Below are 16,634 nucleotides of genomic sequence, written 5' to 3' on the forward strand. Positions count from 1 at the left end.
TCTTTTTTTCATTTCTCCTTTTTCTATTTCTTTCATTTTCATTTACTTTTCTACTTATTTTGCTATTTATTTTCTTTTACATAGCAGTAGCGCTCTACAGAAGAAATGCGCTGCTACAATGTTTTTAGCAGTAGCGTGCTTCTGGGAGAAGCGCTGCTACTATTCCTAGCCTACCGGCACTAGTGAGAGAATTTTAGTAGTAGCGCTTTTCTGTGAAGACGCGCTACTGCTAAAATAATGGTGGTAGCGTGGTTTTGCAACAAGTGCTAGTACTAAGTAGCGCTAGCGCCGAGTTTTGACCAACGCTACTGCTATACCTCTCTGTATAGCGTTTTCCCTAGTATCGGTGGCTTGCCCCCCAAGGCAAGTGGAGGCGCCACCCACCTCTAGGGTTCCCAACCCTAGGCGCAGGAGGGGCCTAAGGGGGGGGCGCACCAGCCACCAGGGGCTGGTTCCCCTCCCACTTCAGCCCATGGGGCCCTCCAGGATAGGTGGCCCCACCCGGTGGACCCCCGGGACCCTTCCGGTGGTCCTGGTACAATACCGGTAACCCACGAAACTTTCCCGATGACCGAAACTTGACTTCATATATATAATTCTTTACCTCCGGACCATTCCGGAACTCCTTGTGACGTCCGGGATCTCATCCGGGACTCCGAACAACTTTCGGGTTACTGCATACTCATATCTTTACAACCCTAGCGTCACCGAACCTTAAGTGTGTAGACCCTACGGGTTCGGGAGACATGCAGACATGACTGAGACGCCTCTCTGGTCAATAACCAACAGCGGGATCTGGATACCCATGTTCGCTCCCACATGCTCCTCGATGATCTCATCGGATGAACCACGATGTCGAGGATTCAAGCAACCCCGAATACAATTCCCTTTGTCAATCGGTATGTTACATGCCCGAGATTCGATCGTCGGTATCCCAATACCTCGTTTAATCTCGTTACCGGCAAGTCACTTTACTCATACCGTAATGCATGATCCCGTGACCAGACACTTGGTCACATTGAGCTCATTATGATGATGCATTACCGAGTGGGCCCAGAGATACCTCTCTGTCATACGGAGTGACAAATCCCAGTCTCGATTCATGCCAATCCAACAGACACTTTCGGAGATACCCGTAGTGCAACTTTATAGTCACCCAGTTACGTTGTGACATTTGGCACACCCAAAGAACTCCTACGGTATCCGGGAGTTGCACAATCTCATGGTCTAAGGAAATTATACTTGACATTTGGAAAAGCTCTAGCTAAACGAACTACACGATCTTTGAGCTATGCTTAGGATTGGGTCTTGTCCATCACATCATTCTCCTAATGATGTGATCCCGTTATCAATGACATCCAATGCCCATAGTCAGGAAACCCATGACTATCTGTTGAGCAACGAGCTATTCAACAAGAGGCTCACTAGGGACATGTTGTGGTCTATGTATTCACACGTGTATTACGATTTCCGGATAACACAGTTATAGCATGAATAACAGACAATTATCATGAACAAATAGATATAATAATAACCATTTTATTATTGCCTCTAGGGCATATTTCCTACTGTCTCCCACTTGCACTAGAGTTCAATAATCTAGTTACATTGTGATGAATCGAACACCCATGGAATTCTGGTGTTGATCATGTTTTTCTCTAGGGTGAGGTTTAGTCAACGGATCTTCTACATTCAGGTCTGTATGTACTTTACAAATATCTATTTCTCCATCTTGAACATTTTCATGAATGGAGTTGAAGCGAAGCTTGATGTGCCTGGTCTTCTTGTGAAACCTGGGATCCTTGGCAAGTCCAATAGCTCCAGTGTTGTCACAGAAGAGTTTGATCGGCCCCGACGCATTGGGTATGACTCCTAGGTCGGTGATGAACTCCTTCACCCACATAGCTTCATGCGCTACCTCCGAGGCTGCCATGTACTCTGCTTCACATGTAGATCCCGCCACGACGCTTTGCTTGCAACTGCACCAGCTTACTGCCCCACCATTCAAAATATACATGTATCCGGTTTGTGACATAGAGTCATCAAGATCTGTGTCGAAGCTAGTGTCGACGTAACCCTTTACGACGAGCTCTTCGTCACCTCCAAAAACGAGAAACATATCCTTAGTCCTCTTCAGGTACTTCAGGATATTCTTGACCGATGTCCAGTGTTCCTTGTTGGGATTACTTTGGTACTTTCCTACCAAACTTACGGCAAGGCTTACATCAGGTCTGGTACACAGCATGGCATACATAATAGACCCTATGGATGAGGCATAAGGGATGACACTCATCTCTTCTATATCTTCTGTCATGGTCGGGCATTGAGCTGAGCTCAATTTCACACCTTGCAACACAGGCAAGAACCCCTTCTTAGACTGATCCATATTGAACTTCTTCAATATCTTATCAAGGTATGTGCTTTGTGAAAGACCTATGAGGCGTCTCGATCTATCCCTATAGATCTTGATGCCTAGTATGTAAGCAGCTTCTCCAAGGTCCTTCATTGAAAAACACTTATTCAAGTAGGCCTTAATGTTGTCCAAAAGTTCTATATCATTTCCCATCAAAAGTATGTCATCTACATATAATATGAGAAATGCTACAGAGCTCCCACTCACTTTCTTGTAAACGCAGGCTTCTCCATAAGTCTGCATAAACCCAAACGCTTTGATCATCACATCAACGCGAATGTTCCAACTCCGAGATGCTTGAACTAGCCCATAAATGGATCGCTGGAGCTTGCATACCTTGTTAGCATTCTCAGGGTCGACAAAACCTTCCGGCTGCATCATATACAGTTCTTCCTTAAGATGACCGTTAATGAATGCCGTTTTGACATCCATTTGCCATATCTCATAATCATAGTATGCGGCAATTGCTAACATGATTCGGACGGACTTTATCTTCGCTACGGGAGAGAATGTCTCATCGTAGTCAACCTCTTGAACTTGTCGATAACCCTTAGCGACAAGTCGAGCTTTATAGATGGTAACATTTCCATTCGCGTCCATCTTCTTCTTAAAGATCCATTTGTTTTCCATCGCTCGCCGATCATCGGGCAAGTCTGTCAAAGTCCATACTTCATTTTCATACATGGATCCTATCTCGGATTGCATGGCTTCAAGCTATTTGTTGGAATCTGGGCCCGCCATCGCTTCTTCATAGTTCGAAGGTTCACCGTTGTCTAACAACATGATTTCCAAGACAGGGTTGCCATACCACTCTGGTGTGGAACGTGTCCTTGTGGACCTATGAAGTTCAGTAGTAACTCGATCCGAAGTACCTTGAACATCATCATTAACTTCCTCTTAAGTTGGTGCTGGCATCACAGGAACATCTTCCTGAGCTGCGCTACTCACCGGTTCAAGAGGTAGTACTTCATCAAGTTCCACTTTCCTCCCACTTACTTCTCTCGAGAGAAAGTCTTTCTCCAGAAAGGAGCCGTTCTCGGCAACAAATATCTTGCCTTCGGATCTGAGGTAGAAGGTATACCCAATGGTTTCCTTAGGGTATCCTATGAAGACGCATTTTTCCGACTTAGGGTCGAGCTTTTCAGGTTGAAGTTTCTTGACATAAGCATCGCATCCCCGAACTTTTAGAAACGACAGCTTAGGTTTCTTCCCAAACCATAATTCATACGGTGTCGTCTCAACGGATTTAGACGGTGCCCTATTTAAAGTGAATGTAGCTGTCTCTAGATCGTATCCCCAAAATATAGCAGTAAATCAGTAAGAGACATCATAGATCGCACCATATCCAATAAAGTGCGATTATGACGTTCGGCCACATCGTTACGCTGAGGTGTTCCAGGCGGCATGAGTTGTGAAACAATTCCACATTTCCTTAAGTGCATACCAAATTCGTGACTTAAATATTCTCCTCCACGATCTGATCGTAGGAACTTTATCTTTTGGTCACGTTGATTCTCTACCTCATTCTGAAATTCCTTGAACTTTTCAAAGGTCTTAGACTTGTGTTTCATTAAGTAGACATACCCATATCTACTCAAGTCGTTAGTGAGAGTGAGACTATAACGATATCCTCCGCGAGCCTCAACGCTCATTGGACCGCACACATCAGTATGTATAATTTCCAATAAGTTTGTTGCTCGCTCCATTGTTCCGGAGAACGGAGTCTTGGTCATTTTTCCCATGAGGCATGGTTCGCATGTGTCAAATGATTCATAATCGAGAGACTCTAAAAGTCCATCAGCATGGAGCTTCTTCATGCGCTTGACACCAATGTGACCAAGGTGGCAGTGCCACAAGTATGTGGGACTATCATTATCAACTTTACATCTTTTGGTATTCACACTATGAATATGTGTAACATCACGTTCGAGATTCATTAAGAATAAACGATTGATCATCGGGGCATGACCATAAAACACATCTCTCATATAAATAGAACAACCATTATTCTCAAATTTAAATGAGTAGCCATCTCGTATTAAACGAGATCCAGATACAATGTTCATGCTCAAACTTGGCACTAAATAACAATTATTGAGGTTGAAAACTAATCCCGTAGGTAAATGTATAGGTAGCGTGCCGACGGCGATCACATCGACCTTGGAACCATTCCAGACGCGCATCGTCACCTCGTCCTTCGCCAGTCTCTGTTTATTGCGCAGTTCCTGCTTTGAGTTACAAATATGAGCAACCGCACCGGTATCAAATACCCAGGAGCTACTACGAGTACTGGTAAGGTACACATCAATTACATGTATATCACATATACCTTTAGTGTTGCCGGACTTCTTGTCCGCTAAGTACTTGCGGCATTTTCGCTTCCAGTGACCACTTCCCTTGCAATAAAAGCACTCAGTCTCAGGCTTGGGTCCATTCTTTGACTTCTTCCCGACAACTGGCTTACCGGACGCGGCAACTCCCTTGCCGTCCTTAAGTTCTTCTTACCCTTGCCTTTCTTGAACTTAGTGGTTTTATTCACCATCAACACTTGATGTTCTTTCTTGATCTCCACCTCCGCAGATTTCAGCATTGAATATACCTCAGGAATGGTCTTTTCCATCCCCTGCATATTGAAGTTCATCACAAAGCTCTTGTAGCTCGGTGGAAGCGACTGGAGGATTCTGTCAATAACCGCGTCATCCGGGAGATTAACTCCCAGCTGAGTCAAGCAGTTGTGCAACCCAGACATTTTGAGTATGTGCTCACTGATAGAACTATTTTCCTCCATCTTACAACTGAAGAACTTGTCGGAGACTTCATATCTCTCGACCCGGGCATGAGCTTGGAAAACCATTTTCAGCTCTTCGAACATCTCATATGCTCCGTGTTGCTCAAAACGCTTTTGGAGCCCCGGTTCTAAGCTGTAAAGCATGCCGCACTGAACGAGGGAGTAATCATCAGCACGAGACTGCCAAGCGTTCATAACGTCTTGGTTCTCTAGGATGGGTGCTTCACCTAGCAGTGCTTCTAGGACATAATCTTTCTTGGCAGCTATGAGGATGATCCTCAGGCTCCGGACCCAGTCCGTATAGTTGCTGCCATCATCTTTCAGCTTGGTTTTCTCTAAGAACGCGTTGAAGTTGAGGGTAACATGGGCTATTTGATCTACAAGACATATTGTAAAGATTTTAGACTAAGTTGATGATAATTAAGTTCATCTAATCAAATTATTCAATGAACTCCCACTCAGATTAGACATCCCTCTAGTCATCTAAGTGATACATGATCCGAGTCGACTAGACCGTGTCCGATCATCACGTGAGACGGACTAGTCATCATCGGTGAACATCTCCATGTTGATCGTATCTTCCATACGACTCATGTTCGTCCTTTCGGTCTCTTGTGTTCCGAGGCCATGTCTGTACATGCTAGGCTCGTCAAGTTAACCTAAGTGTTTATGCATGTGTAAATCTGTCTTACACCCGTTGTATGTGAATGTTAGAATCTATCACACCCAATCATCACGTGGTGCTTCGAAACAACGAACTTTCTCAACGGCGCACAGTTAGGGGGAACACGTTCTTGAAATTATTATGCGGGATCATCTTATTTACTACCGTCGTTCTAAGTAAACAAGATGCAAAAACATGATAAACATCACATGCAATCAAATAGTGACATGATATGGCCAATATCATATTGCTCCTTTGATCTCCATCTTCGGGGATCCATGATCATCTTCGTCACGGGCAAGACACCATGATCTCCATCATCATGATCTCCATCATCGTGTCTCCATGAAGGTTCTCGCCAACTATTACTTCTACTACTATGGCTAACGGTTTAGCAATAAAGTAAAGTAATTACATGGCGTTTAATCAATGGCACGCAGGTCATACAATAATTAAGACAACTCCTATGGTTCCTGTCAGTTGTCATACTCATCGACATGCAAGTCGTGATTCCTATTACAAGAACATGATCTCATACATCACATATATATCATTCATCATTCATCACAACTTTTGGCCATATCACATCACAATCACATGCTGCAAAAACAAGTTAGACGTCCTCTAATTGTTGTTGCATGTTTTACGTGGCTGCAATAGGGTTCTAGCAAGAACGTTTTCTTACCTACGTAAAAGCCACAACGTGATTTGCCAACTTCTATTTACCCTTCATAAGGACCCTTTTCATCGAATCCGCTCCAACTAAACTGGGAGAGACAGACACCCGCTAGACACCTTATGCAACTAGTGCATGTCAGTCGGTGGAACCTGTCTCACGTAAGCGTATGTGTAAGGTCGGTCCGGGCCGCTTCATATATAAAACCGCTGAAGCAAAATAAGACTAATAGTGGCAAGAAAGTTGACAACATCTACGCCCACAACAAATTTGTGTTCTACTCGTGCAAAGAGAACTACGCATAAACCTGGCTCTGATACCACTATTGGGGAACGTTCCAGAAAATTAAAAAAATTCTACGTTTTCACCAAGATCAATCTATGAGTTCATCTAGCAATGAGAGAGAGGAGTGCATCTACATACCCTTGTAGATCACGAGCGGAAGCGTTCAAGAGAACGGGGTTGAGGGAGTCATACTCGTCGTGATCGAAATCACCGGAGATCCTAGCGCCGAACGGACGGCACCTCCGCGTTCAACACATGTACGGTTGAGGAAGACGTATCCTCCTTCTTGATCCAGCAAGGGGGGAATGAGAGGTTGATGAAGATCCAGCAGCACGACGGCGTGATGGTGGATGCAGCAGCGATCTCGGCAGGGCTTCGCCAAGCTTCTGCGAGAGGGAGAGGTGTAGCAAGGGGAGAGGGAGGCGCCAAGAGCATGGGGTCGGCTGCCCTCCCTCCCCTCCTCTTTATATAGGCCTCCTAAGGGGGGGCGCCGGCCCTAGGAGATGGGATCTCCAAGGGGAGGCGGCGGCCAAGGGGGTGGCTTGCCACCCAAGGCAAGTGGAGGCTCCCCCCACCCCTAGGGTTTCCAACCCTAGGCGCAGGGGGGCCAAGGAGGGGTGCACCAGCCCACCAGGGGCTGGTTCCCCTCCCACTTCAGCCCATGGGGCCCTCTGGGATAGGTGGCCCCACCCGGTGGACCCCCGGGACCCTTCCGGTGGTCCCGGTACAATACCGGTAACCCCCGAAACTTTCCCGATGACCGAAACTTGACTTCCTATATATAATTCTTTACCTCCAGACCATTCCGGAACTCCTCGTGACATCCGGGATCTCATCCGGGACTCCGAACAACTTTCGGGTTACTGCATACTCATATCTTTACAACCCTAGCGTCACCGAACCTTAAGTGTGTAGACCCTACGGGTTCGAGAGACATGAAGACATGACCGGGACGCCTCTCCGGTCAATAACCAACAGCGGGATCTGGATACCCATGTTGGCTCCCACATGCTCCTCGATGATCTCATCGGATGAACCACGATGTCGAGGATTCAAGCAACCCCGTATACAATTCCCTTTGTCAATCGGTACATTACATGCCCGAGATTCGATCGTCGGTATCCCAATACCTCGTTTAATCTCGTTACCGGAAAGTCACTTTACTCGTACCATAATGCATGATCCCGTGACCAGACACTTGGTCACATTGAGCTCATTATGATGATGCATTACCGAGTGGGCTCAGAGATACCTCTCCGTCATACGGAGTGACAAATCCTAGTCTCGATTCGTGCCAAACAAACAGACACTTTCGGAGATACCCGTAGTGCACCTTTATAGTCACCTAGTTACATTGTGATGTTTGGCACACCCAAAGCACTCCTACGGTATCCGGGAGTTGCACAATCTCATGGTCTAAGGAAATGATACTTGACATTTGGAAAAGCTCTAGCTAAACGAACTACACGATCTTTGAGTTAGGTTAGGATTGGGTCTTGTCCATCACATCATTCTCCTAATGATGTGATCCCGTTATCAATGACATCCAATGCCCGTTATCATTCTCCTATCTGTTGATCAACGAGCTAGTCAACTAGAGGCTCACTAGGGACATGTTGTGGTCTATGTATTCACACGTGTATTACGATTTCCGGGTAACACAGTTATAGCATGAATAACAGACAATTATCATGAACAAAGAAATATAATAATAACCATTTTATTATTGCCTCTAGGGCATATTTCCAACACGAAGGCGGTGTGACAAACTATGACAGAACTCGAAACTCTAAAGGACTAGACGCTAAGACCAGCAACTCAACACGATGATGCAGCCGCAAATTCAACAAATCAAAACCCTAAAAAGATTATGCAAAAGCTCAGATTGGTTCGGATATGAGGAACTAACCCTAATTTTTCATGGCTTTTTGGTGGATTGTAGGTATGAAAAACAGACTCTATCTAAACAATGAAAAACTAGAAAATCTCACCGAGCAACCTGGAAATCTGATATCACTTGATAGAGACAAAGGTGTCCCGGCTTTCGATGAGATGGTGGCTATCATTTTCAGTGGAGTAGACTTTGATGATCCGACTACAAACGTGCGAAGATGTTGCGCCTTTAGCGATCACTAAACCAACCCCGAGAGGTTATTGACCACACCGGAGCACGATCAACTTGACCAGATGGTCTGTTTTCTGCACACAAACGAAGAACTTGCAAGAAACTGAAATTGCAATCTGGATATTGTGAATATAAGAAGAAAACTTTATTAATGAAGGTGGGGTTCTGTGACGTCTTGGTCTGGTCGTTGAACACAAACGAAATACGCGAAATTGCACCTATGGCGAACCTTTAATCTAAACAAAATCCAAAGTCTAAACGACGCCCTAAGGGCTGTATATATGTAGGAAGAGGGGAAAATTTTGTGACCCTTGGTGGAGGGGTCCGAAACCAACCTTAAATCTTGTTTCCCCACACATACGGACTCTAAAAATAGCCTATACTCAAGTATTTTGAAATTACATGGGCCTGACCCAAAAATAAGGTGACGCAGCACCTAAAATAAGCTATGTACGAAATTTATGAAGGGACATCTTGTATATTTCGTCCATGTCCTTGTATGTCATCACGGAGGCTTCAAAGTGCTGAAATATGCACTAGAAACGTCATTCCGGTTCCCTTCGCGTGCGCCTTCATCTCCATGCTTGATCCTGCTCCAATGTTCATCTCTCTTGTCCATGCTAAGCCGTTCATTAGTAATCAACATAAATGTATTCAATTTAGGCAGCATCATATTCACATGAATATTAGAATGGTTACCAAGAAACGAAAGTACCTGGTAATTTAATTGGCGTGCTCAATATACATAACAATTCGCCGCCACAGAGAAGGAAATGATAGAGAGGACCTATAAAATGCTCTAGTCCTGGCTAGATAGAGTCGGGGAACACAAACCTCACACGCTCTGACAACGCCAAGATTGTCGAACTTAATAAATCGGAACTCGAGCCGAAGGACCAAGGCATACAGCCACGTTGTCCACATGACATCATGACCGAGAGAAACCTGAAAAAAAATGCTAGGCTCAAAGAACCAGATCTGAGAACATACCATCTCCCACATGGCCCTCAATGATACGAGCAACCATCACCAGAACGAGGGACTGACGAGGAGACCTTACAGAACACCGACAGCGACACCATCGTCTCATCACCGTCGAACAGAGACCTACGCAATGCCCCAAGTGTAAAAAATACGACTCCCACAAATAGATCGGGTCCTCCCGTCATACCCCACATACGAAGTCGGCAGAGGAGGAGGATGCCGGTGATCTACCGGCGATGGAGGATGACAACATTGTGTCTTTTTTTGCTGGCGGATGACAACATTTGTTCTCATTACATATTTTTTTTCCACGGAGCGACTATAGCTATGTTGACCTATAAATAATGGCTTCGAATATCCAGCTAACGTCAAAATTATAGGCATGGTCAATCGAATATTTTTCATGGCAAATTATGTTCGCCGAAGATGACAATGTTTAGTAGCGGAGCATGGCAAATCCCTCTCAGTTCATTCTTTGGTCAGAAAATTGCCATGCTTGAAAACTAAATTTGTAATCATCACCCCAATATTAATTGCCATGAAAAATGTCAGATTTGCCGTGCGTAAAAATCTGAGAACGTGAAGATCTTAATCAGATGAGTACCGGTAATTATTTACAGAAACACTCACATAAAGCTCTTCACGTTTTTTTTTGTACCTGCATGAATCTCATGTTTAGAGTGGATGGTACATTATGAGTCGGTTTCTTTTACTGACTTCTAGAATAAGTTGGAATAAGGTGTTCCTTATCCAAATTATTCCATTAGCCCGACCAAAACTATTTTTTAGAAGCCTTCTAGAATAAACTAGGTAGGGGCAGTTTATTCTAGAAGCAAAAAAAAAAACCCACCAAAGAAACTGGCCATATATGGGGTTGGTCTGTAGGTGTATCCTTTTGCCTGCTCCTTTTTATCCTCTTTCAAATTTCGTAATAACCAACCTTGGTATTGATTATATTCATTCAATTTGTTGACGAACATAACTCTTTTATTATTCTGGGGCATAACTGGGATAGCTGCAACATCCTCGAGAAACACAGGGACCGATACTCAAGAACATAACACAGAGGCAGTACACCTCTGAAACAGCAGAAGGTTCCACAGCATTATTTGTGATTGATAAACAACACTCAGCGGCATCCATTCATGACCCGCGCGTCAAGTGGCCTCAGGGCTTACGGCAGAGTGTAAGCTGCAAAAAGAGTAAGAATTTCAGACAGGGAGAAACAACACATAATTACGCCATGCCATGGCATTGTCAGGTGACCCGTTCTGCCTGCGTACCTCCGCACTTGTAGCCGACAGGGCGGTCGACGAGGTTGCAGCGCTTGGGGATGGATATGGCGGCCTCCGGCTTGATGCCGGCGCTCTTGGCGGTGTCGGAGAGCATGACGGCGCAGAGGCACTTGGGGCTCTGCTTGCCGATGGTGCGCACCGCTGTGCAGCACCCGTTTGACGGCGCCGAGTTGGGGTCCTGCCCCGCCGACGCGCACGGCGCCAGCTTCAGCGCCATCTCGTCCGCCGGCGTCCTCCCGCACTCGCCGGCCCCGTGCGCGCCCCGCGGAGCCGCGAGGCACGCCGCGGCCACGACCACCAGAGCAAGCACCAGCAGACTCCTCATCGACTCGCCTCGATCGCTAAGTAAGATGACAGTGTTCGTTAGAGTACGTGTCGTGCTACTCGTAGGCTAGCTAGCTGTTGCTTGCTTCATGGCCTCGGAGCTGATGCTTATATAGTGGTAGCGCCGAGTGTGGCCGTGGCGACCGACCCGAGCTCATGGTGGACGTGGGCATCGGTGGGGCGAGCACCGACGCACACCGACGCGGGCTGTGTCGGCGCGCGGCGCCCCGCCCAATGGCGTAGTGGGTTGTTGTACCCTACGCCAAGTTTTGCATACGTGCTTCCACATGGCCGCCGGCAGCTTAATCGTTAGTTAAAGGCCTTGGCGGGCCGGGCATATGGCACGGTGTCAGCTGGCACGTTTGCTTTGGGGGCATGCGTGAAGCAGCCAAAGCACCGAGCATCTTACGGATACGCGCAAAAAGTAGTTCGGGGCGTTTATATTGATTTTTTCTCTCCAAAGCAAGCTAGTATTAGTTGGCCTCATTAAAAAATAGAAAAAATAAACTCTTAGAGTAACTCCAACACGCCGACCCAAACGGACGGCGATTTTGTTCGCTTTTTATCCGTTTGGACCGACCGTCCGCACGGCGTCTGCCCTGTTTCCTTTTGGGTCGACGACCTACTTCATGCCGTCGCCGAAAGTTCATGCCCGCGCCATGCCAGCGGCCGGCATACAATGTCAGCCTACAATATAACCACCACGCAGTTCATGCTGGTGCACTTGTCAGCGGCCGGCACATGCGCCAGCACACAAAAGGGGCGGGAATTTGACCACGCCATCTCGGCCATGGCCATGCCAGCACACTTGCCAACATAAAACAAAGGAAAGGCGCTCTCCGCCATAGAACACTCAAATCGTCGAACTTGAGCATATCGTCCTACATCTTCTCGAACATGGCCTCTTCCTCGGTAACACGGTGTTCAGGTCCACCTTCATGATCTTCACCCCCGTCATCATTGCTAGCGGGCGCCACTTCTTTCGCCTTGGACTTGGCATTGGTGGCCTTGATCTCAGGCATCTTGGCTTGCTTCTACGCCTCCATCTCAATCATCCTGCCTTGCTTCTCCACCTCCATCTCAAGCCTCCTCCTTTGGATATCCACAAAGGTGTTCATTTGCCCTTCATTGTCTTGCCGGCGCTTCTCCTCCCTTGACTCCTTCTATCATGCCCTCCACGGTTGCAAGCAAGGCGATCGACGCGGCATCCCGCTTGTTCTCCTTATTCGAGTTGGTCTTCCCCCACGGCCGTGGCTTTTCGCCCTCGCCTACCTCCTCCACAGTTGCCTTCCCCCATGCATATTGCGCCTTGAACGCCCCCCCCCCCTTGATGACCATCCAACAACGGAAGAGGTTAAGGGACTTGCCATCATGTTGGACCTTGAATGCTTTCAAAGTTTGAAATGCCTATAAATGAATAGCATGCAAGCATATGGGCAAATAGGGTTTCGCCTAGGGTCCAACCTGTCCTTCGGCGCCGCCGCCGAATTCCACGTGATCCAACCACGGTCCGACCGGATTTCGCCGGCGATTAGTGTCCTTGGTTCGCCCTGGCGTCTCGCTAGGTCTGCATGGGGTCGACGCGCCCTCTGTGTTGAGTAACATGATTGTATAGGAAAGCTAGGATAGCGTAGGGTATTATTCTACCTTGCCTTGTACTTCAAGATGATCATGTACTCCTATATATATGCCCACGAGGCTCAAGCAATACAATGAACTATTCCACCAATCCCTCTCTCTCCCTTCTAACATGGTATCTATCGCAAGTCGATCCTAAACCCTAGCCGCCGCCGCTTCCGCACTTGCGCGCCGCCCCCGGGGCGGTCGGCCTCCATGACCGCCACCGGGGGCCGCGCCGTCCGTACCTAGGGTTCGTCCGCCGGCCGTTTTGGCCGGCTGCCCTAGAGAGTCTTTTTCCCGATCCTTTGATCCGGGTTTTTCTCACTCTCGCCGGTCGCTTTGATCGGCGTTTACTTTTTGGTTTTCCGATTCACTGGATCGGTTTGCGTCGCCCACCGCCACCGTCGACACCTGGCGCCTCTACTCCGACATCGGCGCGACCGGCCGGCTACTTCACCGACCCGGCGGCCTCGCGTGACAGGCAGCCCTCAAGGCCATCGTCCGCGCGCCGGCCCGCCCGTCGCCTTGCGTCGGCCGTCACCGCCCTGCTCGGACCGGGACTCCTGCATCACCCGACCCGGCGGCCTCGCGCCATGCGGCGGCCAATCATAGCCGCCCTGTCGCCCGCCGTCGCCGGCCTCATCCAGGACTCCGCCGCCACCACGCCTTCATCGAGCGGCGTCCCCGTCCTCGCGCGCGATCGGCTTGATCACCCGCTTGCCGCCGCGATCCGCCTCATCTACGCCGAGCGACCAACCTGGCCCGTTGGTGACGCGCGCCTCTGCAGGTCCTGTGAAGATCGTCCTGAGTACTGCGCGCCTCTCCACCGATCGAGCATCGGGCTGCCGCTGCGTCGCCCCGTCGGGCCGCAGTGCCGCCGTAGCGAGCGTGGCACGCGGTCCACGCCGCCGTCCCGAGGCCGTCCCGCAGTTGCACCGACCCGCGCTCCTCCGCCGCGCCGCCCCTTCGGGCTGTCGCGACGCGGCCCGCGGTCTCCGCCGCCGCCCCGAGGTCTTTCCCGCCGTCGCCCCGACCTGCCCGCCGCCGCTGCGTCGCCCCTTCGGGCCGTAGTGCCCCGGCCCGCGGTCCACTTCGTCGTCACCGCGCGTCGACTTCCCGTGGTATGCGCCGTGCCGTCTTCCTTGGTGCGGGAACACCACCGTCCGCGCCGGTCTTCGTCATGCTGTCAGGGTTCTTCGCCTACTTCAGCACCGCTGCCGCACTCCTAACCTAGCCGCCGCCGCCGCTGTCAGGCCGCCGCCGCCGCTCTTCATTGGCCGCCGCCGCGGCTACCTCCGTAGCTGCCGCCGCCGCCCGTCCACCCCGTTCGTCTTCGTCCAGCATCCAGCCCGTCGCCAGCGTCGCCGTCATCTACCCCGACCACTTCGTCTACTCCGACCACCGTTGTTGACATTGGCCCCGCGCCGATGGACGCCACAACCGTCGTCGAGTTCTTCTCTGCTGGCCCTCCGACTTCTTCAACATGGCGTACAGCTCATGCAGGTCCCTAGTCTATGCATGCCCGGTGCTGGCAACACCGCTGCGTGCCTTCGTCCACGATGTGTCCCCGGGCCTGGCAAGCCTGGTGCGGTGCTTCATCAACTTTGTCTTCGTCCGTCTACGCATGCCCGGTGCTGGCAACACCGGTGCATGCCTTCGTCTACGATGTGTCCCCGGGCTTGGCAAACCCGCCGCGACGCGTCGTCAACATCATCTCCGTCCTGGCACACCACTACTTCGACACCACTGCGCCCATGCTAACTCGGCGCCCCCTTGCGCCCGCGGCTCCACGGCAACTTCCTCGACACCGGGCACCCTGACTCGACATCGGCCACGGCATTCTTCGCACGGCTACCTCGACCACGGCTCCACCACCCACGCTCTCGGCTACATCGACAAACGGCACAAAGGGCTACCGCCTGCTTGAGCAACCTCGTCGGTTGCCACTCCAGCCACGACTCCGCGATGCGTCGACCGTGACGACTGTGGGGGGGGGGGGTGTCCGTCGGCTTCCCTTCGGATTCTTCTCCAGTCTCACCGTCTGCGTCGCTACCGTTGTGACTGCGGGGGGATGTTGAGTAACATGATTGTACAGGAAAGCTAGGATAGCATAGGATATTATTCTACCTTGCCTTGTACTTCAAGATGATCATGTACTCCTATATATATGCCCACGAGGCTCAAGCAATACAATGAACTATTCCACCAATCCCTCTCTCTCCCTTCTAACACTCTGGAGGAGGAAGAGGGGTTTGTGAAGGAAGCGCGGGAGGGCGATCGCAGAGAAGGGGAGGATATGATGAAGGAAGGACAGAATAGCCAGTCGGCGCAGCCGATCGGGGAAGCCCTCGGGTATAACCCGGTGGAACAAGAGGATGTTGCAGGCAGGGAGGAGGAGGAAGAAGGTAGATGGGATCACTTTGGTCCAGATCCCGATCTCGAGGACTTGTTCGACGGGATGAACTTGCACGGGGAGGAAGAAGAAGATCTAGACTTATCAGGAGAAGTGAAGGAGTTGATCAATGAAGTGAGATGGCTGGCCTTGTTTAGGGTTCATACTATGTGGCAGTTTAGTCATGTTGCGCTGCTGAACTCTATGAGGAATGCGTGGTCTTGTGCTCAAGGAGTTACTTTCAACATCAAAGGGCCAAACCTTTTCTTGGCCCAATGTCACTGTTTGGGTGATTGGAAGCGTGTGATGGAGGGAGGACCATGGCAGTTTTGCCGGGACCCGGTGGTATTAGTTGAGTATGATGGATTCACCAATGTTGCTGATTATGCGTTGAACATGTATCCACTTTGGGCTAGAGTAAAAGGATTGCCGGATGGCCTCACCAGGAAGAAAGAACTTGCTGAAAAGGTAGCAAAGAAGGTGGGTGATCCACCGTTTACGGTTATGGTTAATGAGGGGAAGATTAACCCCTCGAATTATCTGAGGGTGAGGGTGTATGTTAACGTGAACAATCCCCTGGTTCGTTTTGTACGGATCACTCTAAAGGAGATGAAGAAGTATCCAGTTAGCTATGAGAAACTGCCCGATTTTTGCTTCTTTTGTGGTTGTATGGGACACGTAGTGGAGGAGTGTGGGGATGGCATACATAGCACGGAGACTTGTGAATGGGGGGACTGGCTTCACTGGAGTAATGAACCTGTTGGGAGTGGTGCTAGAGGAGGCAGGGGAGGAGGAAGGTCGTCCGCAGCAGGAAGAGAAGGGCTACTGGGGGTTCAGATGGAGTTGGTAGGAAGGAAGATAGAGGAGGCATAATTGAGATGGGTGGTAGTACTAGCGAAGCAGGAGGAGGTCGAGGCAGAGGGGCCGGGGTGGCTGGAAGAATGCACACATCTCAGTATACTGAGACCGGGGAAGAAGGGATAAATCTTAGGAAGAGGCTAATCAGCCCATATGGCTCTGTTAATGTCAGAGGGCAAGCTTTCCCGAACCTAAAGGGCAAAGTCTCAA

General features: G+C 49.4%; 1 protein-coding gene across 1 annotated transcript; it reads right to left on the reverse strand.

Moving 5' to 3' along the window:
- Positions 1-10,882: 10,882 nt before the first annotated feature.
- On the reverse strand, positions 10,883-11,614 carry LOC119320457 (non-specific lipid-transfer protein 4-like). Its single transcript, XM_037594543.1, has 2 exons — positions 11,219-11,614; positions 10,883-11,126 (listed from the first exon to the last, which is right to left on the reverse strand). Exons 1-2 carry the CDS (start codon positions 11,553-11,555, stop codon positions 11,110-11,112), a joined length of 354 nt encoding a protein of 117 aa, XP_037450440.1. The 5' UTR covers positions 11,556-11,614; the 3' UTR covers positions 10,883-11,109.
- Between the last annotated feature and the right edge of the window lie 5,020 nt (positions 11,615-16,634).

Source organism: Triticum dicoccoides, chromosome 6B (genome assembly GCF_002162155.2).
Source record: "Triticum dicoccoides isolate Atlit2015 ecotype Zavitan chromosome 6B, WEW_v2.0, whole genome shotgun sequence".
Taxonomy (NCBI): domain Eukaryota; kingdom Viridiplantae; phylum Streptophyta; class Magnoliopsida; order Poales; family Poaceae; genus Triticum; species Triticum dicoccoides.